This window comes from Nothobranchius furzeri, chromosome 14 (genome assembly GCF_043380555.1).
Source record: "Nothobranchius furzeri strain GRZ-AD chromosome 14, NfurGRZ-RIMD1, whole genome shotgun sequence".
In the NCBI taxonomy this organism is placed as follows: domain Eukaryota; kingdom Metazoa; phylum Chordata; class Actinopteri; order Cyprinodontiformes; family Nothobranchiidae; genus Nothobranchius; species Nothobranchius furzeri.
In genome coordinates, this window is record NC_091754.1 from 64,585,012 (window position 1) to 64,610,358 (window position 25,347).

The 25,347-nt window shown below is 42.9% G+C and overlaps 1 protein-coding gene across 7 annotated transcripts in view; it reads right to left on the minus strand.

The window, feature by feature from the left end:
- nrxn2b (neurexin 2b) overlaps positions 1-25,347 on the minus strand; it is a 970,727-nt gene that overhangs the window by 723,359 nt on the left and 222,021 nt on the right. For 6 of the 7 annotated variants that reach the window (XM_070544340.1, XM_070544338.1, XM_070544339.1 and 3 more), the window contains one exon: positions 16,761-16,778. The exons of the other annotated variant lie outside the window; for it this stretch is intronic. In XM_070544340.1, coding sequence (XP_070400441.1) covers positions 16,761-16,778 — 18 coding nt within the window. The remainder of the gene's footprint in view (positions 1-16,760; positions 16,779-25,347) is intronic. 7 annotated transcript variants of the gene reach the window in all.

Sequence of the window (25,347 nt, forward strand, 5' to 3'; positions counted from 1 at the left end):
GCAGTAAAGCGGAGCGATATTGCTGTCATAGGCTGTCAACGCTTTAATAACTGAGAGCTTCTCTTCTGTTGTCTGATAGGAATATAGATATTACCTCAGCTGGTGTTATTGTCCCTTCTCTCTACTCAAATGTTGCCCCCCCCCCCCCCAGTGCCACCATCCACGATCATTTTTTTAACTCTTTTTTTCTTTCTTTTTCCATTTGAGCGTCTCTTCTTTCCATCACTAACATTCCCGGTTTCTGCCCCTTCTCTGCGTCCCTCCAGCTCTCTTTGCCTCCCCATCTCTCTTTTCTGATCTGCAAGGCTGCTCATGTCTCTTAAGTCACTCTAATCTTACAACATCAGCTCTGTAATGCGTCTCATTATGAGTGGTGGGCATGGCAGTCAGAGTTATAAACCTCGCTCTCCTCCAAACTCTCATCTCTCTCTCAAATCCACTTTAATTCAAGCTCCCGAGATGTGAAATCCCCAGCTTGGGACTTCAGAAGGATGCTATATGTATTCAAGGCCAGGACTCTGGGATCATCCACATCCAACACACACACACACACACACACACACACACACACACACACACACACACACACACACACACACACACACACACACACACACACACACACACACACACACACACACACAACCACACAGCGCAGATCCTTATGGCACCGTGATGTCGATGAAGATGTTCTCAGAAAGATGGATTATACTTTGCAAGCAAATTCTTCATCTGTCACACTGAAAACTATTTTCTGAGGTGTGAACAACTAAATGAGTTACACATCGAGATCTGGGAACCTCACAACCACAAGCTAGTGCCGACTTTCCTCAGGCTGTTCACCACATGCAGACGTTTTAATTGAAATATCGTTTCTGTTTCCCTGTCGGCTACGCTTCCACGTGACAATGTAAATAAAGCACCCCATGTATATGTTGACTGTGCTAGAATTAACCTTCACCTAAACCTGGCGCTAATGAGCAGAAGCCTGAAAGCGGCTGGGGTGAAGATGAAGGTGTTTCATGCAAACATCACATATTAGATTATTGATGTAAAATACAGATTTCACTTTCCCACAGCAGTCAGGGTAAAATAGTTATGTTGGTCATTTTTACACCCGGTACTGTGGTGTTGGTCCTTTCAGAAGTCAAAATAAAAACACAGACAAAAACATTTCCGTTACTTTTGGCCATTCTGGTGAAGTGTAATACATTTAATTCAATGACAAAGCACACATATGACTATAAAAAAAGTTCATGCTTGCAAAGAAAGACAATGACACAAACTTTGAATCGACCTATTATGTCGTCATGTAAACTTTAAAGTCTTAAAGCTGGACAAAATAAACCCGGGCCAGACAAGCCTGAGCCAGCACCACCGGTTAGAGGGGAGCAGGAATGCAGTGCTGCGGTACACATCCAACTGGGTTCAGTCTTCTACCAACAGCTGCAGAGATCTTTCTCTTGAAGGCTAGTGAGGCAGCACCAAACATGCAGTGCAGCCTCTTTTGAGCCTGCTGTGTGTTTTGATGTGACAAGAAGAGGACACGACTGACGGTTAATTATGTCACCAGTTTCATTCAGGAGCCCAGCGGATTGCACTCAGTCACTGAGACTTAAAGTTAAAGTCCCATCAGTTGTCACACTCACTGATGTGTTGTTCTCCGCATTTGACCCATGCCCTGGGGAGCGGTGAGCTGCAGACACAGCCGCGCTCGGGAACCATTCGGTGGTTTAACCCCCGATCCAACCCCGTCATGCTGAGTGTCAAGCAGGGAGGCGTTGGGTCCCATTTTATTTTTAAGGCTTTGGTATGACCTGACCAGGAATTGAACCCTGATCTCCCAGTCTCAGGGCGGACACTCTACCACTAGGCCGCTGAGCTTTACAGTAACACTCATACTAAGCAAGCATGTAGTGACAGTGGAGAGGAAAACTCCCTTTTAACAGGCAGAAACCTCCAGAGAATCCTGGCTCAGTATAAGCAGCCATCCTCCACGACACACACACACACACACACACACACACACACACACACACACACACACACACACACACACACACACACACACACACGCGATTGGCAGATAGAATCCGCCCTCAGGGGCTCCTTGCATCATTCTCATTCTCGATGCTGTGGAGTTAATGAGCCTCTGACCGAAGCCGTTTTTCTCTGTCTCTCGCTGCTGTGAGGAGCGTGCATGCACACACCCACACACACACAAGTATTGCTTCTATGGCTGCATATACTGCAGCTTCTTAACAGAGATTCTATTTCTTAACAAAAAAATCTGAATCTATAATTTAGTCAACAGATGAACTGGTAGTAGCACATTCTATGTTTAAAAAGATGTTAAAGAGTTTAAGCCAGGAGAGGGAGAACGTTCTGTGGTTGGCAGCAGTGTGCCAGTCCATGACCTCTTCAGCAGGCTATCATGACTCAGCAGAATGCCAGCGTAGCTTCTTCCCAGACTAAAAACACACAGAGACTACAAAGTTTACCACTGAAAAAACTGGAAATCATGCAACTGGAGAGTAGTGAAAGTAGCAGAATAAGGAAAGTATGTCCCAGCAGTCTAAGCCTCTAGCAGCATAACTGAAATAGCTCAGGAAATCCTAGCCTTGTAGATGGAGGCATGTGAGCGGCAGGGCCAGAGAGAATCCTCTACAGACTGTAGTCTCCACCTCTCTCTACTCGTCCACACCCAGACCAACACCCATCAGAACGAACCGTACGCACCAACCAACTGATGAAAGACAAATGATTGGTTTACACGGAGAACCTCCTACTCGTCTGAACCAGAAACTAAAGTTCCTCTGGAATTGTATTTGCATGGACGCGTAACAGTGGAAGTGCACGTGAAAAAACAAAAACGGATGCTTGATACGGGCTTTTTACATACCAATATCGTTTAATTCTTAACTTCCAAAAACAATATAAACCTTTACCATCATATGCTGTGCCACCCTCATAACAATATAAGAATTAATCTTCTCAGCGTGCTAACATTACATTTCTCCTATCATGAATGCTTGAACGTGTCATTAGAAGATGACACCTACTGCTGTTTGAGATATTAACAGGGGAAAATCCCACGTTTACTCTGTCTCCAGCAGTGCTAACACCGTTTGCTAGCTGTCCAGCTCACATAGCTACATGTGGCAAGGACAGCAAATGCTCACGACAACAGGACAAATGTCTACTTTGTCACATCTTGTGCCCCCAAAACTAAAATATCTCCTAAACTAAACCTCAGACATTAGGACATATTGAGAGAAGATGTTGGTGTATGTATGTGCATGGCGTGTAAACTTTATATCATTAAAAAAGTAAAAACTGCTACCAATACTTTCCGATATTACATTTTAATGCCAACATTGGCCAAAACGATGACAGACCAATAATACTGGACATCACTAAAAACAGCTAAAGCATTTTTCAAGGAACTCAGGTAGCCTGCACCTGTCTACTGCCAGCATTTATTGAGGACTACTGACCTAACCCGAACCCATGAGATCTCACAGAATCTGTTAGCACATGGAGCTTCTTCTGTTTTTGTAAAATGATCAATTTCATGTAGGCTAAGTTTGATTTTCTTTGGTGGCCATTTTGAATTCTGTTGACTCCAAAAGTTATAGTATTTTTATTTTATTTTACTTTCTGCATATGTGCAGTCAAAATGACTAACTTACTCATTTACAAACCTGGAGTCTGATTACAGCCCTAAAGGCGTTTGTGAGGTGTTTTGCTGTTCACTGGGGCACAGATGACGACCTCAGATCGTGTGAAAGACAACGGTAGAATCCATGCTTTCGTTCTTTTTAAACACAGAAACAGTTTTGTTTACCTGTTTGTAGCTACAGTTTCGCCGACGGCTGCCGGCTTCCTCAGGCTGACGCTGATGGTGGCGTCACTTCCTTCTCCGTTTATCTGCGGGCAGCAGAGGACGTTGTCGCCCTCTACTGCCCGCTCTCCCCTCTCCGACGATGCAGTCCCATGCGTGGTCCAGCGTGTAAACTCCGTCGTCCCTGTTCATGGTCCCACATCCACGTCTCCTTATCTCGATAGCTTCTTATATCCATCTTTTGTGTTTCTGGTGTTCGGTGTTTATGTTCCTTGTGTTGTCCCAGTCCATTACATGGTTTTCTCTTGTGCAGTGATCTGTTACGGCTGACTTCTTTATTGTGCTTTCTGCTTCTTGGTTTGCTGCTCTTGTGTGTTTACGATTTGCCTCTTTCTCGCACTCCTTTCTGTGTTCTATTGTTCGTGTGTTGAGTTGGCGTCCGGTTTCTCCTACGTATGTTTTATTGCAGAGTTTACATGGGATTTCGTAGATGACTCCACATTTAAGTCCAGCTGATATCTTGTCTTTTGGGTGTACTGGTCTGTTTCTAACTGTTGTGTATGGTTTTGTTGGTGTGTTTATGTTGTGTTTTTTCATTGTTGCTCTTATTTTTTCTGTTATGCCTCTGATGTATGGTAGGGTTATCACTGGTTTTGGTTCTTGTCTTTCTGGGTTTCTGGTTCTTTTTTGGGTTGTTCTTTTCTTTCTGTTGTTGTTTGTTGTTTTCCTTTGTTTACTGCCCATGTTGGGTATGCGCAGGTCTTTAAAGCGTGTTGTATGTGTTTGTCCTCTTGTTTACGGTCTCTCTCTTCTGTTACCATGTTTGCTCGGTGATATAATGTTCTGATTACTGACATGTTGTGTATGGTGGGGTGTTCTGATGTCCATAATAGATACTGGTCTGTGTGTGTTGGTTTCCTGTATGTGTTTATGTTTAGGGTCCCGTCGGTCTGCCTGGTGATTTTCATATCCATAAATGCTATGCTGCCTTCTGTTTCTGACTCATAAGTGAACTTTATGTTGCCCGTGTCGTCAATGTTGTTTAAATGTTGTGTTAGTGTTTCTGTTTGACCTTTTGGTATGATTTCCAGTATGTCGTCTACGTAGCGTTTCCATAGTTTTATTTTGCAGTTTGGGGGGGGCGGTGGCTATGGCTTAAACGGTAGAACCCGCCCCAGGACCCACAGCCGCCAATGGAGCGTTGCCAGGCTAAGACAACCCAGTTGTGTTTTAAAATATGTGTAAATTACTTCCTGTGGATGTCTTCCCCACTATAAATAAATAGCCTGGAGTGTGCAAAAACAACTTGATTGTGTGTGTGTGCAAATATTCACTTAATACTGGTGATTTTAGGTGTCCTGCTCACAATGATCATTTAACTTCAAAGTGCACATATTACTTATGTATAGCCTACATGGATGGTGATGAGTTTAAAACTGTGTGTGTGTGTGTGTGTGTGTGTGTGTGTGTGTGTGTGTGTGCGTGTGTGTGCGTGTGTGTGTGTGTGCTATTTCATATCCTGACAGCTTGATTTATGGGCGTCATTGCTCCATTCAGGTTCCTGATCGATCCGGTGGGGTGGGGGCTCCTGCCGACCGCGGTCTGGAAGCCACACAGCAGTTATCGCTGCGAGCGACAGACTTACCAGGATGTGTTTGAAACTCAGGGTGTGATTATTTATTCTGTGTAAATCCCAAAAGAACATTTCAATACTTAATGTTTTAAGTACATACATTAATACAAATTACATTTAATTAGTTACATTTAAAATGTTTTCATGTAATTTCTCTTTGAAAATCATCATAATGGCAGTAAAATATAGATTTTGCTATATTCTGTGTTTATTTTAGATGTGATTAAAAACAGGAATATTTACAAACAGTTAATAACTAATGAACATAAACGTGTTATGTGTGGGTTAAACTTGCTCATCCCTTGAACTTATGAGCCTTTGAAAGTCTGAGTTATTCATAAATAAATAATAATCATAAATAATAATAATAATCTGCAACAAAGCATGTTTTTATCTGATTGCTCAGACAGATACCAGGTGTTGGACAAAGGTTCAGGGTAACGGGAACAATCTGAGTGCAGATCCAGAAGATTCACAAAGATTTTTTATGTATGTAATGTATTTATTGCACATGATTCACAAAACACGTTCTTCTCCATCATAGCACCAGACCCAGCAGTAGGCCCTGAAACAGCCCTCCCTCTCTTTGTGCCAGGTGTTTCTGTCCTCCCTGCTCAGTGCTGAAGGTAGAGCATGCTCTCTTTTCACTGATCATTAGAACCTGTAACAGTGTCTGACATTCATTAACACTACTAACACGACCAGTTCTCCCTCTAGCAGCTCGGTCTGACGGCTGGCATCCTGGAGAGCGAGGCTGGCGATGAGCAAAACGGTTCTGGTGCACTCTAAGTTTTAAATAACATGATATCTAATTGTAATTCAAAGCCTGAAACAAAGTTTGTGTATTGTTTGCTGGGTGGGAGGAGGGTCCTCTACGAGCTTCCCACTGGCCAGGTTTCATCAGCTTTTCTCTCCCAGCATCATTCCTGATGCCTGTTTCACTGAGAATGTCCTTCCTAAACACTTTTAGTAGCAACTCTTCCAAATATGACCAGAGTAAATCTGCACGCTGGAAAGCTGGTTGCTTAGTAACGGCGACACTGTCAAGTAAAAAGTGCTGCAAGTAATTAATCGAGCAGTCGAAGTGACGGTTTGTGGCAGAGGAAAATAATAACAGCCATATTTCCTTTGTGATGCATTATTTTATGGAACATGGAAATAAAGTCACACGTAAATAGGAAGTCAGGAATCCAGGAGATGAGACGCGACATCTGTCTAACTAAAGTAATTACACATCTAAATTTGAAAAGATCCAAATGACTGCCTTGGGAGTTCTCGTGTAAAAGAGAGAATGGATCGGAATTTTCTGGCGTTTCTCGTTTTATGAAGGCAGCAGGTTGTTCTTTTTCCTCTGCTGAGGCTCAGCTGCCACCAGCCCTCAGGGGACTGTAAAATGTAAATGTGTGGTGAAACAGTCTCGCACAAGCACCATGCCATTTAGCATTTAGCATTGTAGCGCTGAGAAAATGACAAACCAAACCTTTACTCATTCCTGAAAGCTTTTGCTTCCTAATGTCAGATCTAGAGCTTTTCCAAACTCTCTTCTTGGCATGTGGTAAGAACAGGTTTTGTTTTTCATTTCTGTAAAAAAAGGCAAATCTTTAACGTGTTTTTAACCATCTTTTAGACAGATTGATTCAGATGTTTCTGCAGTCGTATAATATCTGAAAGCACTCTTGCAGCAAAGGTTATGCAAGACAGAGAAGCTGCAAACTAGTGTTTGTAAAGCAGCTGCTGGTGCCAGAAGCTCGGTGTCTGTCACTGTGATGGATGACCCATCATCATGACTGTGTGGGCCTGTTTTAATGTCACCAAGCAGAAAACACAGACACAGCCATACGTTAAGAGGCACAGTTAACGCTGCATTAATTCTTGGATCAAACCAAAAGAAAATGTGACTTATCAAAGAGGGAGGGGCTCATTTTTTTCCAGTTTTTCTACGTAACATTGTGGTGCGGGAGCACGTTTGTGAACAGTATTCCAATGTTGGTTTATTCTAAAATGATGAATGTGGACAATGAAATGTTTTTTAACAATCTGTCATTTATAGAATAGCTGTTGTTCTGATCACTGAAAACTCATTCTGATGTACCAGGTACTCTAGCAGCTGACTTCTATCAGCTTTAGCCTGCTGTTTCTAACTTGCAGTAAACACTTTGCTTTTGCTGCTGTTTATTGTCTGAGAACAGGTTTGTTTTGCTGCCCAACGAGGTAAAGAGGATCTGTGGAGTCACGTCCTGCCTTTCTCTGTGGATAAAGTATTGACTTTATACACAATCGATCTAGAAACTCCCCTTCGACTTCATCTCTGCCTGTTCCGATTCCAACCCGGCCCATCGTCCTACATGGCTTTGCTCCTGTTTCTTTGCCTGAGCTACCTGGACGAGTCAGCTCTATGAAAACCCCTGCATGCCCCCTCCACATCTTACCCTCTTGTTTAAAAATGCTGCTGAAGCTCGCGCTTCACGTGTCTGAGCAAACCCTCTCTTAAGCATTTACAGGTGGTTCAGAATGGCTGTGCTTGACTTCCGACCAAACTGTCAAAGTGCACCCACCTCATCCTGCTTCTAAACTTCCGTTCACCTCCAAGATCTTGGAAAAGGTTGTGGCTAAACAACTCACAGCTGCTCTTGATGAACATAACATCTATGATAGCTTCCAGTCAGGTTTTCGTAGAGCTCATTCTACTGAAACAGCTCTTCTTAGGGTCTCTAATGACCTTCTGACTCACAGTGATGCAGGGTTCTGGTTCTGGTCCTGCTGGACCTGACTGCAGCCTTTGACACTGTTGACCATCACCTGCTACTGGAGAGGCTGAGAGACTGGGTAGGCCTATCAGGATCTGCTCTGGAGTGGTTCTCCTCTTATCTCTCTGAGCGCTCCTTTTCTGTGGCCATCTCCAGGTCTCAGTTCTCCACCACCTCCCTTACCCATGGTGTCCCACAAGGTTCCGTGCTGGGGCTTCTATTGTTTTTCCTTCATCTGCTCCCTCTCCAGGACATGCTGAGCTCTTTTATTAATGCGATCTCCGACCATTCCACATGACATCCAACTGTACAGCTCCTTTAAGCCCCATGAGATGTCTAAGCTGCAGCTGTTACACACCTGCTTAGACTCTATCAAAACCTGGATGGTGGGAGCTTTCTTCAGCTGAATGAAGATCAGACTGAGATCCTCATCTGTGCCCCAGACAAGCTGGTTCCCAAAGTCAGAGACTCTCTTGGTCAGCTTGCTTCCCACACCAAACCTTCTGTCAGGAATCTTGGCGTGACCTTTGACCCAGCTCTCACCCTGGATTCTCATGTCAGTTCTCTTGTTGGCTCTTCCTTCTTCCATCTCAGGAACGTTGCTAAGCTGAGTCCCATTCATGTCTACTTTTGTTTTCAGCTCCTCACCAGTTTTACTCTAATAAATACTTGATTTTTATTAGATGCTGCTTCATCTCACAGGATAACAGGTTGTGGAGTGAGAAGTTATTTTAACAGCATTCTGACGTTAAATTAGAAAATATGCATTAACTAATGTCTATAATTGTGTAGCGACATGAATGGCCTCATTGGTGACCCAAAGGTCAAACTTCCTCAGCTGGGTCAAGCTGTCCTGGCTGCACTTCTATCTACAGATTATCCATCACAGGAGACGTGAAGTCTGCTGTAATCCATCTTTAATCTGAACGGCCTAACCATATCTCGACTTCCTTTGCCTCCACAGCAAGACCAGGACTTTATCACGCTGCAGAAGAATCATTTATAATAAACTCTTTTACTGTTAAATCACCAAAGGTTCATTATAAATGTATTTAATTACTGAAATGAATTATTATTCTGTGGTTAATAATTATTTATGATAATCAGTAATGTTTATGCATGACAAGTGTATATTTGCATCCTCACACATAGTCTCCATGTTAAACGGTAACCTTGCACTCACATAACCTTTTGTCACATGACTACCCAGAACTTTCTGTCTCTGAGAGGCCGTGCTCCGAGGTTTGTTAAGTCCCACCCTCTAACGTGTCAAAATCTAATTCGTTAGAATCAGATTACCGGCCGTCTCTTAAAACCTAACTCCTCAGTTCAAGTTCAGTTCTTGAGCTCACCAAATTCTCTCCGTGGTGACAAGAGTCCAGAGGATCGAGTTGGCCATTCGAAACCTCTACTAAAGCGTTTCTGTCACGCCGATAGAATCACTTCGACAGAAACGCCATCTGCAGCACAAGCTGACGCTAAACTCCTTCAGAGTTATTGATTTTTGAGACGCAACCAGTTTCATCAGTCGTTGTGACCCGGAGACATCTCAGGACTGACTTGGTAGCACTACGGTTCTTCTACCCACCTCCTGCTGGGGGTCATCATCTCCTCCTGACATCTCAGATCCAAAAGAGGGTCTCCTAACTGGGTGAGGTAGACACTTCCGACAGATTGCGTCCAAATGCTTTTTTTAAAGAAATAATTTAGCTCAACTGCAAACCAAATTCTTTCACCCAGAACACGTTTTTCTCTCTCTAAGATCTTCTGAGACCTACGTTCACACATCCAAACACACACACTTCCTGTTTAGTTTCATCCAGACACGGATTGCTTTAATATCAAGTTTTTATACCAAAGCTTTTATAAATTGACATTCATGAATTGTTAGTAATAAATTCTTAACTTTTTAAACCTGACTCTTCTTTGAGTAAAACACAGAGTAGTGTATATTTGGTCAGTGAACGAGCAAAAATCTCTTTAGATCTTCTGAATTAATACATAAACTTTTGTAATTAATTCAAATCTCTTAAATTAAATATTCATCTTTGGATTACATATAGAACAAGCCAGTTGGTGTATGAACTTCTATCGATTATATAAATATCCGTGGATATATATATATATATATATATATATATATATATATATATATATATATATATATATATATAAATATATATATATATATACTATATGAGTTTCATTGCCAGTTTGTTTGATCTTTCTCAGAATGTAACAAAGCTGAAGAGCAACAGCGTTAAATTCTAGTTATGTAGATTAACTACGCTATGATTGTATCACAAAACTTTCACCGCTTAGAAACGGCTTTAAGAGGTTCTGGTAAATTCCAGCAAATGACTAAATTCAGCAAATAAGTGATGTAATCTCTGCATGAGAAGGACAGACTAACTTAAATTTCTTGAGCTCAGGAGATCAGATGTAAATGCTGGTGGTCCGGGCATCTTCCCTTTGACTTGAGGATTGGAGCTACGGCCCGCTCATCGCCGTCTTGCCAATTACGTTGAGACTAATGGAAGCAGGCCTAGTTCATCTTCACATGCTGGCACCAATGTGTCCTCCATCTCTTACTCCTGCTCACATACCTCAGCTCACCATGACCAATCACACCTCTACACTCACTTTGGAGGATCTAGGACTTTTTCCAAGATGATGGCATGAACATAAAAAGAAATGGCTTTAGGTTTGGTTCAATGGCCTGACGGAGACTTCTGGAATCTAACGAGTAATGATCATAAATATTTCAGATGGTAAAATAAGTTAAACCAAGACGGACCGATTACACAGAAGGACGTTTACCTACTCCTGCACTAGGTGCTGAAAGGAAACATGCGACGTCTGGGATCGTGAGGCACAAATCCTCCTCACCACTTCACAAAAGAAGCAAAGAAAAAGAGCAGAAGCCAAACAAACAAAAACTAAAATCTACTCAGCAACAGCAAAACAGATGAGTAAAGTCATCGTCATCAAAATTAGCCCAACGTGCTCTTTATTATTTAAGTCATTACATCAACTATCCCAAATCCGAGCAACATTCCTGACAAGTCTTTTCCCATGGAGCCCCTCACACCTGCTGGCTAAAGTTTAAGCCAGCATTCTGTTAAAACACAGCAGAGCATGAAACGACATTAACTGTGTCTCAAACAGAGCAAATGAGTGGCCATTTAATTGTAGTGAGTTACACGGGTTCCCCGTGGTAGGGCATGCAGCCCTGAGTAGTCATTATCTCAGGTAGCTATCTCATCACCACCCTTACTCCAGTTCATGACTGTGGCCACAGGCTTTAGTTTTACGGTCGCTGTGCCGTTTCTGTGCTCTTCCAGGGCTGAGGTGTTTCTCAGCAACAGCAGACACACCGGCTGTGTCGCTGTGGATAATAATAATGTGTTCTCATCACTTTTTCAAAGCTGATCTTTACAACTTGTTCAGCCGAGCCGACCGGTTTCACACTACTGCTTATGATGATGGTGACAACAGGACACTGGATAAATGAGACACAGCTTAAACATCACGTCACTGCTGATGATGGTCTCTCATCATCAAACACGTTACCTAGATCTCTAGATGAAGCTTTTCAGCATCTTTGTAATCGCTTCAAGTTGCCTTATAAGCACAGTAGTCATGTCATTTATTCCACATTAGGGTTCGACTTCAACAGAGAACTTGAATTAGTGATTCTGTTTTAAACATCAAGTCACATCAAATGAAAACAAATAAACACGTCTTACAACAACAACTACGTAGGGAGCCTGAGTCACTTCCGGACCCCGGGTCCACCGGATGAATGAAACAATGGATGCAGGTAGGGCTGCTCGATTACGGCAAAAATAATAATCACGATTATTGTGACTGAAATTGAGATCACGATTATTTAGGACGATTTTTCAATTTATGATGATTTTATTTGTTTTTATTCAGTCATAAAACTGCTCAGGGCACAATCAGGACAAAAATAAGAAACAAGATGATCACTAAAATAACTCCTGATTCCCAGTATAAAAAGACCAATATACTTATAGCTCATAGTCTATGACCCAAGGGCTATAGACCTTGGTTTAACTCATTTAAGTCTAACCAGTACCGACCCAAATAGCAATATCTTGCAAATACTGACAGCAAGAATTATACAGTGGCATTTATAACAAATAAATGCAAATAAATTGATGTTCACAAAATGTTGCATAACATTTATTGAGTCGTGTCAAGGTGCTGTAGGAGCGTGCACTAGCACCGTGTCCTCAGAGAGATTAGTTATTATTTATCAGTGTGAGGAACTTATTTCTACCTTATTTATAAATTATTTATTTACAAGTCCATCAGTTAATGTAATAATTGTCCCAACCACAGCTGCACCCCCTACCCCCCAACCTGGTCTCACACAATCGGGCAAGCTGCACGTGTGTTTAGCACGCTGCACGCGCACATTTAGCCGTTTTTAGCGGCTCAGGAGTCCGCAGGTGCGGTGTGTGTGTCACTCACTCTGGTTAATCCAACAAGAAGCCGGCTCCGAGAGCTGTCTTTAGCGACCGACACATCACTGCATCATTCCCTTTCCTAATGTCCTGAAGAACGGTCCGGAGCTCAGGCGGAGTGTTTAGCTAACCTGCAGGAAATGTCGACGACAGTTATCCAGAAAGTAGCTAAGGGTTACCAGAGATGTTTCTGAGGTGTTCGCTAGGTACTTTTAAGTTAAAAAGTCAAGAAGGGGGTCTGAAAAGCTGCTAGAAATAGCGTCAAAGTCGCTAAGTTGGCAACACTGTGGAGGAGCGCTTCATTTGCAACTCAGGGCAGCGCAAGCGGGAGGAGCAAATAATCGGCTTGTTTTGTTTTTTATAATCGTTCAAAACTCAGATCGTAATCGTGATTAAAATTCGATTAATTGAGCAGCCCTAGATGCAGGTCAACGGGGCTGAAAACATTATTTTCTAATTCTGCCTGTTTCGTGCCATGGATTTCACACACGACGTCCGTGAATTTTAAAAACACATTTTGACACCAACAACGTGCTAATTTTCTAACGGGGAACGATATTTTAGGTTTTGTGTGAAAACAAGTCCAGGACTACAAATGTGCTTCACCAACGTGACGTCATCGAACCAGACGCGGAGAAAACAGGGAAAAGGGCCGGAAGTTCAGCAAACGTCCCACAGGAGGACAGAACCACCATAGATCTGGTCATGTGGTCAGTAGCAGCTACGCTGGGGGGGAGGAGCTTATGTGGGGACGTCACATATGAGACGTGCTGATTTCTAGTGTGTAGTCATGCTGATTACGAACTTCTCATGAATAACACGATGGAGGGAAACTGTTGGTAGGGCACTAACACAGTGAATATGAATTTGTAGACAGTTTTCCTCAGAAGAAAAAACAGTCATGATACCTCTGCCAGCTGATGCTGAAACAGCTTTTATCTCCAAAGCAAAATCGATGGCATTCCTTCCTTTTGGCCTTGCTGCTTTAATGAAGATGAAACTCAATTTCCCCTTTCCCCCCATCACATTTTAATTATCCTACCTCCTGCTATCTGAATCCTCACAGAAGGGTAAGAAATTGATGCAGCATTTTAAATTTGCCCATCATCTCCACAGCGGCTGTAGGACAGAAATGTCCCTAACCAAACCTCCACTTTGTTTCAAGGCCACCAGTCACACAGTCCACCACATTAGCATGCAGACAGCATCAGATCTGTGGGCCAAACACTCAGTGGACAAACCTCGACAAGCAGACACACAAACAGCTATTCATGTGAAAGGATCAGGAGACATGCTTGAATTATCCTGCCGCAGATCTCTTAGGGGCCAAATGAACGCCACAAAATTGCTTTAAAACATTTTTCTCATCACAGAAATAATGGCATTTTTTCTCATTACATGCAACACGTTGTGCTGTGCAGTAGATTACTGGTGCAAGTTTAAAATGCATAATGGGCACTGGAGCAAGACAAAGCTAATTATTAAGAGGCAGGCAATAACACTGACACATCACTAAAGCAATAGTCACAAAGTGCTATCAGCCAGAGTTTCACACCCCACTCCGCTCATTTTCCTTTTGTTTGAGTCAAGTGTCGATACATCCCATTATCCCATCTGATGCTCCTTCTACGTCTCCCCTCCACCCCCACGGACTCCAAACAATGTGCTGATTGACACTAGCACACTGTGGCATGTCAGCATATCTCAGCCTTAACAGAGGCTCCAGCTCTGGAAAACCAAAACACACAATGACCGCTAGTTTGACCCTCTGTTGAAAGCTACCTGGTGAAATCTGACACAACAGAACAAATAGCTCATAGAGAATGAAACCTAAAGTTAACAGATCAGATGTGCTGAAATGTAGAACTGTTGGGACAATTATTAAACCAACCAGCCAACCATGGACGGGACATCTACAGAAACAATAACCCAGAGGAAAATGGAGCGGGTGTAAATATGCTCTAATGTTAACGTTTTAGGAGAAACACTGAACCGCTTCCACGTTAAACATCTGAAGGTGTGGAACACTGAAACCAGTTTTAATCATTATTTCTGATGCTAGTCATTAATTCTGTGTTTCATACAGGCTGAACATGAAAATAGTCTCCTACACCGATCTCCTGCAGTAGCTTCTGATAGAAAATAGTCTCCTACACCGATCTCCTGCAGTAGCTTCTGATAGAAAATAGTCTCCTACACCAATCTCCTGCAGTAGCTTCTGATAGAAAATAGTCTCCTACACCGATCTCCTGCAGTAGCTTCTGATAGAAAATAGTCTCCTACACCGATCTCCTGCAGTAGCTTCTGATAGAAAATAGTCTCCTACACCGATCTCCTGCAGTAGCTTCTGATAGAAAATAGTCTCCTACACCGATCTCCTGCAGTAGCTTCTGATAGAAAATAGTCTCCTACACCGATCTCCTGCAGTAGCTTCTGATAGAAAATAGTCTCTTACACCGATCTCCTGCAGTAGCTTCTGATAGAAAATAGTCTCTTACACCAATCTCCTGCAGTAGCTTCTGATAGAAAATAGTCTCCTACACCGATCTCCTGCAGTAGCTTCTGATAGAAAATAGTCTCCTACACCGATCTCCTGCAGTAGCTTCTGATAGAAAATAGTCTCCTACACCGATCTCCTGCAGTAGCTTCTGATAGAAAATAGTCTCCTACACCGATCTCCTGCAGTAGCTTCTGATAGAAAATAGTCTCCTACACCGATCTGCTGCAGTAGCTTCTGATGATGAAACTCTAGCAGTCTATAGCTGTTGTTACAGGACCAGAGCGTTTGCTAAACGGGATTCGCCGCGGCTCCCTGGGGAGGATAAAGGTCGTTTATAAGATCAGACCGTGGCGGTAATGTGGTGCAATCGTGGCAATTTTATAAAAGATTAGGTGATGGCGGCATAAAGGGGCGGTCTCTGCACTGACGCAGACTTGCATTTATCTTGGACATAATTTGCTTTTATTGCGATTGAAGCCGTGATCGTTACGTGTTTCTTTAACAAGCAGCTCCTAAAGGCGTCTGTCCCCATCGGTCCCTGTGCGGTCTCTGGTGATCTGAGCTCCAGCTCTAACAGAGAGGCTCGTGGAGCGCTGCGGCGCTCCAGTCTGCCATCTCAGCTGGTTTTGTTCAAAAAGCAAACCTTACTGCCCGTGTTTACTTTCATTTTGGGTTAGAGTTAGGTTGCAAGCAGGGAAAAGACCCCTCTAACCTACTGATGTATTTCTCATTTTAGATATTTACACGGATAAATGGCCAGAAAAAGTACTGGTATGCATGTATGCTATACAAAAGTCAGAGTAGGATGAGGTGTACTTTTACTGCATACCAGTACACACTGGCCCACTTGAAGGCACTGTCAGACTGCATAGGTGTTTGATTTGTGACTGGCAGTGTGAAGGTCAACGCCGTTGGTGTTAGCCACGTTAGCTGTTGGCTTATGTGTTTGATCAGAAAGAGTCAAAACTAGAGTTAGTGGAAACACACAAAATATTAATCGTTCCTAACCCTTTTACAAAAATAAAAGCCTTTTCCAATGATATGAGCTCTCCTTTAACGGCCATAAGGGACAAACATCATGATTCTGAAGGGCTAGCAGTTCTAGCACTCTACCTCTCACGGCAACCCAACAGATCATTTCAACCCTCCAAACACAGACCTGCTGCCACGCCACTCAACAAGGTATTTGCAATGAAGCTGACAAGACCTGCAAGTGAATCACTGACAGCAGTCTTTCAACAGCATACTGGCTTTAGCAGTGTGAGCAGCTAGTAACCACACACACGCATAACACTGGAAGTATTCCATTTCAGAACCTGCTTCAAAAGGCAAAGCTGGTTCTAATGACATGTTTTGGTTGCAGCTAGTGTGCAAGTGGAAATACAAACAAATGATTAGTTTGTGTAACTGTTCACCAGTATCCATCTGCAGCGTCTAATGGAGCCACGCTAAAAGAACAGTACTCAGTTACTGTGGCAGCGAGGTGAGGCTGACTGAAAGGATGGAGGATGGCGGTGCGACGAACAGAAAGAGACCGACTTACCGACTGGAGATGAGTCACCTGTAACAAAAGAGAGAGAGAGAAGGAAACTGTGGATCAGTTCAGCGAGCTTTGCAAAATACTCTTCACACCTGCTCATCAAAGGAAAGTCACAACTAAATGAGAAATAATAGCTCAGGGAGAAAAAGGAAAGTCACAATGTAATTAGCTTTTCATGCCTGCAAAAGGTCTGCTTCACACATGAGGCTCAAAATAAAGCTGCTTATTGAGACGCTGAAGGAAAAACGGCTGCTGATGATGCTCCCTCAGCAGCATCTACGCCTTCGTTATGAAAGAAGAGTTTACGTTCAGCAGAAAATTGTATATCTCTACTTAGTTTTTTTCTTTGCAGGCAAATAATTCATCCTTTAGAATCACATTTTAATGAATGAATGAAGAAGTGCTGAGAATGAATGAATGAAAGTACCAAAATCTTAACAACTGTGCAATTCAACCTTCACACAGTAAATAATCATTTGACATTTAGCACCACACACTGATAGTTAAAGTGACAGAAGAAGACGTTTTGAGCAACGCTCAACATTTAAATCCTTTGGCCACAGGCGAGTTCATCATAAACCTCCCGGTGGTGCGCTGGAACTACGATCAAACTAAGAAATAAGACGGACGTAAGTATTTGTTAGCTGATGTTTTGTAAACGATGCATCAGGTGGTGTTAAACGCTGGTTTAAGCTAGAGTCCTAACCCTAACCCTAACCAATGCTGCCAAAGTGGATCTTAAAGCAGCTCCTAAATCTCACAGCGGTCCACGTAAACAGTACTTTATAAACCGCGACACCGCCGTTGAGTTTCACACGGATCCTGTCCTGGTTTCATACCCCCGCTAAAAGCAGCACTTCCAGGAAATCCACTGACCAAGTTTGGTAGGAAGTGTTAAATTTACACGTTTCCTCCTGCTGCGTTAGCTGGTTTATGTTAAATGACTAAAGTAACATTTGCACGTGCCGCTGCTATTAAATCTGCAACAGCAGCAGTTTAGAAAAAGCAAAAATCACCTTTGGATTGAGAGCCAACTTGTTGCTAAAGGACGCGACGCCACGAACACCGGCGACCTCTGATGACAGCTAGAGATACTGGCTGCAACACGTCTGGTAAAAAACAGCTTTTACTGAAATTACGTAAGAAAAGAACAAAAATGGACGAGTGAGGTAGGGTTGTCACGGTAACCGGTATAGCGGTAAACCCCGGTAAAAAAAGTTGACAATAAAAATAACCGTCCAGTTTTTAAAAAACTATATTATCTCGGTGGGTTTACCGTGTCCGCGGTTTCAGCGCGGTGACCCTTACCAGCCACCGTCGCTTCAGCTGAAGTTCCCGCGGCGCACACTTTTTAGTTTGCAACGGCACCAAAACTTTGAAGCTGAAATAATGGCCGAAGGAGGAGATGGCAGCGCCCAGGACATCCATCAGCCCTCAAAGAAGACTAAATCGGAAGTATGGGCATATTTGGGATTTCTGAAAAATGCTGAGGGACAGTTAATAGAAGACGGCTATCCCGTTTGCAGAACGTGCAGGAAACAAGTGTCTGCAGAAGGCAGCAACACTTCGAATCTCATGGCACATCTGCGTGACGATCACCCACGTCTCTACAGCCAGTGCAAGGTAAGTTAACATTAGCATTTTAGCTTAAATGCATGACGTGAGGACTTTTGGTTGAGGGAGAATGCAACGAGTCACTATATCCTGCAGCCGCAGCGTCCTCTGCCAGCATTTAAACCGTGTCACGGACACCCTGTTGCTGCATGAAGCATCTTATTTGTTGATGATGAAGAGAAATATACAATTAGTTCCTTGTCATTGATTTGTTTACTTATTCAATGCCATTTATACTTGAACATTTGGATTTGATTACATAGTGTAGTAGTTATTTTAGTAAGTTGTTTAAAGTGGATATTTATTTTAAATACATGTTTTTTAAGGTTGACTTGTACAGTGCTCAAGTCAAGTGTGGACTGGAGTTTTAGATTTTCATTTTGATAATGAAGAAAACAAGTATATGAGAAAACAAGTGGTGTTTCTTTGATTTGTTTACATATTGTTTATGTTTTGAATGTTTGGATTTGTATAATTTAAACCTGCACTGACTACTGTAACATGTTCCAGAAAAAGAAGCTATTTGTTCCTTTACTTGTGAAAAGTTGCCCTTTTGCTAAGGCTTTGTGTTATTTTAGGTTTAATAAACACTGTTAAACCTTTTCAGAACTATTTCAGTTTGTGTAGAACAGGACTATCAATGCTTTCTGAGCATATGCAACACCGTTTAAAAAATACCGCGATAATACCGAAAACCGTGATAATTTTGGTCACAATAACCGTGAGGTTACATTTTCATACCGTGACAACCCTAGAGTGAGGTTGCCAATTTTCAACGAAGCAGCTTTAGGCGCTCGCAGTGTGGCTCACACATGAATCATGAACCTTCACATTGACATCTGTATGATATTGTCCTATAGCAGTATGTGCTTATGTGCAATAGTAAATTATCACCAGCAGCTAAACGTTGCAGGGGTGAGATGTGTGAATATTTACCAGAATACCAGCAGTCATGCAAATGGACAGTAATAAGTAGGTACTGGGGTAGCTTGGTTCCAACCAACCAGAAGCGTCCCGCCTGAAATGTCCTCCAATAAGAGCCTGGACTGCCAGCACTGCACAGGCTCATGACGTTCAAGCAGACTTTGGACTTGGCTGCAGTCAGTGGTGCTGAAGAGATGCTGTTTCTCAGCGGAGAAACCAGTCAGGGAGCTGCTCACGGTTGTGCAAAGACATGAATTCACTATTACTAACATTTATGTTTAACGGGGGCTGAGGGCCGCAGAAGAGATGATCTGGACTCTTGCTCTTTGCACGTCTTTGACGGTGTCAGTACAGAATTATAGCGTCAGCCTGAAGCTCCTTTGGGTTTTGTTCAGCGCCAGTGTTAAACACATGGGCCCAGGATAGGCTGCCATGCATGAGGGCAGCACCTAAACCCTTTAGACTCGTATAAAGAGTTCCTTTCTGCTCTGGTTCATAGAGCATGTCTGTAAGTCGGTGAGACCCTCTACATTTACGAGCTGAGGCTTTAGCCGAAGAGCTCAGGCAGAACTAAGAGGTTCACAGAAAGCAGTGACACCTCAGCCTCCTAGGCCTCATTTGTTAATATCCAGGTTTTTGACAAGGGTATCTCCTGGACCCGAGTGCTGCCCGGCTCAGTCTGACACAGAAACACATGCTCCAGCACAAGGGGAGTAGCTAACGACGGCGCAACAAGGAAAAGAGGCTGTGCACGTGAGACAAGGAGGCAGAGATAGTAGCAAAGGATAAAAAGGATGGGAGAGTTGTTCCAACGTATCTCATCCATCATGCCTCTTCACATCCCCCTGGCCACAGCTAGCACACCAGAGGAGGAATAGAGTCGCACACAGCAGCCTTCCTGCCTCTGTGCAATATAACATCATGGCAGCGGCGTACAGATATAAGGTCGGGGCAACCATCTTCAAGTGCACGACACAGAGCTGGGCTAATCATGTTTTAGTGAGGACGCATTACTCTGCAGGGCGGATAGGACTCAGAGGACCAGCTATAAAGTCTCCAGTGGTCTCGGTAGTACAGTAAATACCAGCAGCTAGTTCTCAGCTGCACGGGGACACTCGTGAGGGAGGAGCTTAGAGTGGCAGCCAAACAAGTGAGCTCTGCTTTACAGGAAGATCAGATCTGGCTGCTCCTTCAATAACAGGATTTCTGGGATGTCACTGAAATTCCTGTTTCATCTCCTTCATTTTAGGCCTTGGAAGTGAAATAATGCAGATTTTTATTATCAGGTCATAAATTACATCGAGATGTGTCTTAATTATTTCTATTCCTTAAATCGTTTCTTCTGTCGACCTTTTTAAAATGGGATGGGGCATTAATTAATTAATTAATTAATTAATTAATTAATTAACTCATTCATTCATTCATTCATTCATTCATTCATTCATTCAGTGTGTTGTACTGCTGTCTGATAGATTTGAGCATTTACAGTCAGCCCAGTCGTCCAGCAGCAGTCCCAGCAGGAGGTGTTCACCCTTCCACATCTAGTGTGCAGATGTAAGCAGTTGCTTCTGGTTGGTGCGTGCACGGCTGTAAGTAACTCAGATAAAAGTGTTGGTGTAGGAATTCTGAAGTAGGAACAGAACGACCCAAAACCCTAAAATCAGAATGAACAAAACAACGTTTGTCTTTGAATCATATCTGATGTTTTTAGTTACGCATGCTAACATATTCATGTTATTCACTCTTCAACAGCTGACCTTACATTTCAACTGGGACTCAAATAATCTGATTTCATAACAGCAGGTCCTGCAGGTATTAAATCTGAAGTACGCCGTTCTTTAAGTGTGAGTACCTTAACGGCTGCTCTCGTGGTCTGCACGTGTTTGTCCTACATGTGTGTGTGTAACCTCGGTCAGGCCGGACTGCACACACACATTTCTGTAGGGATGCTGAGTCTGAACTAACCGACTCTAGTGGAAATCCCGTGCCTCTGCAGTAAAAAATACCCTCTTCATCAGACCTAACATACGTCTTTTTATTTTTGTGACCATGTTAGTTTTTCGAGGTGAAAAAAAGAAAAAGTCTCCTGACAGCTTCTCCTTCGGTTACGTTTTGTGGAGGTGCTTCAGTCTCAGATGGAAAGCTGTAACCTCCGTCTGCAACTGATTTACATTTCATCCCTCACCTTCCTCTGCATCGCTTAGCTGTCAGAGAGAAAGGCTTGTGGAGAGAACATGACACACACACACACACACACACACACACACACACACACACACACACACACACACACACACACACACACACACACACACACACACACACTGAGACAGGGAGACTGTCCTACTTAAACCCATACAGTTAAAAGCAGGGAAGGTAAGGGTGAGACGCCACCTGCAGCAACACATCAGAAATCAGTGGTTTCAGTGAAAACTCCACCTCAGCAGGATTCCGACTTGAACTGTCTACAGGTAATGTTTCTTTTCCCAGCTGGTGTCTGCCAGCTGACATGAAACAGTAGCAGCAGCTCGTCCTGGTGAGGCTGCTTGTGTGAAATGTAAAAACACCCTTCTTTGGTTTGCAACACAGAGCTGTGCAAAAGTCTTCAATCCAAGTTTTTTTAACTTTTCCTCAAGGAGATATAGGAGACGCCACCAGTCCCTCCAGCCATCACCAGCAAGCAAAGAGGGCCCAGTGTCTTGCCAAAGGACTGACATGGATGTTCAAACCAGCAGCCCACCAGTTATAGGGCGAACTCTCCATCACAGAGCCACCATTGTCCCCAAATCCTGTAGGCGACTCCTGATCTAGTAGCTCTCCTTGACTCGTAACGTTTTCTTTGGATATTTGATGTTACTTCCTGCCCTTCTTGGGAATTCCTTGGATAAGTCTGTTCCCATAGGAATATGTGTTTTAAGCCCCTTGATCCTGAGCTGTGAATGAACTAATGAACTGACCTGTACAGGAGTGTTTATTATGTGAAGTGCCTTGAGATGACTCTTGTCGTGTTTTGATGCGATATAAATAAACTTGAATTGAATCACTCACACGTATAACAGATTGCTTAGTTTAGAAAACGAACCAGCCAAAGCCTAACGTCTACGATCTTTATGCTTGCTTGTCCTTAGCCGCAGCTGACACATGTCGGAGATAGCACACTTTGACAGGCATAAAATACTACTTTTGCACCAACAAAGTGTTTCCCAAAGTGCTGTTAGCCAAAAAGGTGACATGGATCAGCGGAAGGATGATGCATTTGTCAGGTTCTCTGTCAGATTTTTGCAGAGAGTTTTCCTATTTCTTGAACATGTCTTTCAGATGTTGTTTATTTAATATATAGATGTAATTTTTTGTCAGCCTGTCACTTCATCATTCGTCTGCAGCATCGTCACTGTTGTAGGGACACAAGCCACACCATTGTACAATACCCAGAGCTACATTAGGTGAAAGCAGCTGAAGGCTTTTTAACATTCTCTCTGTGGAAACATGAATCTGAACAGTTTCTCAAATTGGTTCTGATCTAAAACCAAATGTACTTTTTTATTTTTACCGTAGAGCATTTAGCAGGGTTGATGGTTCATCCTTTGAGGTACATTTGGCAGGGGTGAGTCGTGAGCACCTCCTCACCCCTGCCACGCGGACCTTAAGGAATAAACCATCAACCCTGCTCAACGGTCACCCTTCCTGGAGGGGTGACCGGATAAGACAGTGGGAGGGTTACATTTGATCAAATGGGATTCCCTAGTTTTAAAAACAGGAGATTTGTTTGGAAAAAAAGCACAAAAACCAAAATCTTAAGCAGACAGAGATAAATAATGATCCTGAATTCAGCAGCCTAACCCTAACCATCTTAACCCTCTGGAGGCAGGCGATGCAGATTAGCAACGTAAAACCTTCCTACCTGCTTACTCCACGTACGTATTTCATGAGCATTTTTAACTCAGAAGTACCCTGAAGGACTTAGTTGTTTGTCCTTTTATCAAAATGTATTTTGAGCCTGAGAGGGCTCAACAGTTCTCACAGCTTTACCCGGCATGCCTGCCTGCAGCACCAAAAGCCAATAAGGGAGATGTCAGTTTCATGCTAGCAGCACCTCCTCCTCTGACCACCTCTATGGGACGGTTGACGGATTTCTTTGTTACTGTTAGCACTGAAGTAGCTCCACACATGACTACGTTCACGTTCTGCCGCGTTAACTCTTGCCAACCTTGAGCTTCAAGCTTTAGCATCAATAGAAGGGAGTACAGTGTAGCGCCAGTGGTGGTTTAAGCTATTTATTCTGTGCAATATCTTGCACCATGGTTGGCAGAATAAGTAGTTCTGACCAAATAAATATAATTTTTATAAAATGTCCAGAAAAATATTAAAAGAAAGTTCCTCAAAAATCATTACTAATGAGAGAATCAATGCAAAAGCTAGAGTCGGGCGTATCTAAGTAAGTACATTTTATTTATAAGCACTTATCACAGACATGGAATCACAAAGTGCTTCACATAGATCCAAACAAAATAAAACATAAAGTCATAAAATCATAATCATCTCAAAACAGAACATCTGAAAAAATAAAGTCATAACATTATAAACATTTCTAGGGGTGGGATTTTAACGCGTTAATTGTGATTAATTAATCAGAAAAAAAATGCATAAAAAATCATGTATTTAATCACAGCTTGTATTTCAAGCAAGGTGGAACCTTTGTCATTGCATGACTTCCTCGTAGACTGAATATCAAGAACGCACACAACACGGTGCTCAGTTGCAGCTTTTCTCCAGTGGTTTGGCTCAAACATTCTCAAACCTCTACGATCATTTGGCTAAACACTCTTACAGTTCAGCACAACACTACAGCTCACCTGCTGAAGCTCATATCTCTTCCACAACTGTTCACTCCAAGTCTCTTTCTCATGTAAACAGTCAGTGTCTCCAAGATGGCAAAGGTCCTCCTCAATAGCTTTGGCTCATTTCTCGACACGGATCGGACATTCTCATCATTCTTGGTGCTTTTGTCAAAATAAACCTGGATGGTTGATCACAACAACATGGTTTACCTGCAAAAGCTCATATCGCTCCTAAAACGGTTCACTCACGTGTCAAAACTACATTTCCTTCTAATCTGAATAGTCAGTGCCCCCAGAATGCATCGTCCCTTGTCGTTGTGTGAGTCCTGCCGTACAAAATGTTTAGATGTTTTGTCTCTGTGGCAGAGGACCAACAATATACGACCGGACACAGTAGCCGCCATGGTTTGACATCACAGATTGCACTCACACTACCAAGGAAATTATAACCATTTTTATTCACACGCAAAGAAAGTTTCATACAAATGTAAAAAGAAAATGTTCATTACAGTAATACAGTAAATTGAATGAACACAAAATCAAAAAACATGGACGTACTCAGTGGTCGCTGCACTCATTCTCCCGCTCTTGTCCACGGTCTTCACCCTCCTGATGATTTACACGCTGTTGTCCGTCTGGCCGCAGATTCTTGTCCACATCACAGCGGATACTTTCTCTTGCGATGCAACGAGGGAATAAATGATGTGCATGCTGCAACCATCCCCTGCATTGATCTCCTGTAATGTCGTCACATGCTGCGTCCATAGCATGGAGGAGGGAGGACTGATCCTGAGCATGATGCTCATATGCTCCCCACCTCCTAACCCTAACCCTCCAAGCAGAGAAAAACTCCTCTATCGGACTGAGGAAAGGAGAGTAAGGTGGTAGGAACTCCATGACCATCCTTGGATGCTCTTCCCCCCATTCCTCCACCATGCATTCTCAGTCTTCCTCCTCTTCTTCTTCTTCCTCCTCTTCCTTGAGGAAGAACTTCCCCTTGTCCATTTGCTTGGCCTTGTCTGTCCTTGTTCAGAGATCGGACTGGCGCTGTTCAAGCTCTATATATCTGTGTTTGGCAGCACTTGATCATGGAAAACACCTGAAGTAGCTCCACACCTGTTCGTTAGTCTAGTTTCACCCGACTGTCAATGACTGCCATCAATGTATCAAATATTCAAAGAAATTCATATATGGTATTCGTGGTATTGTGTTCT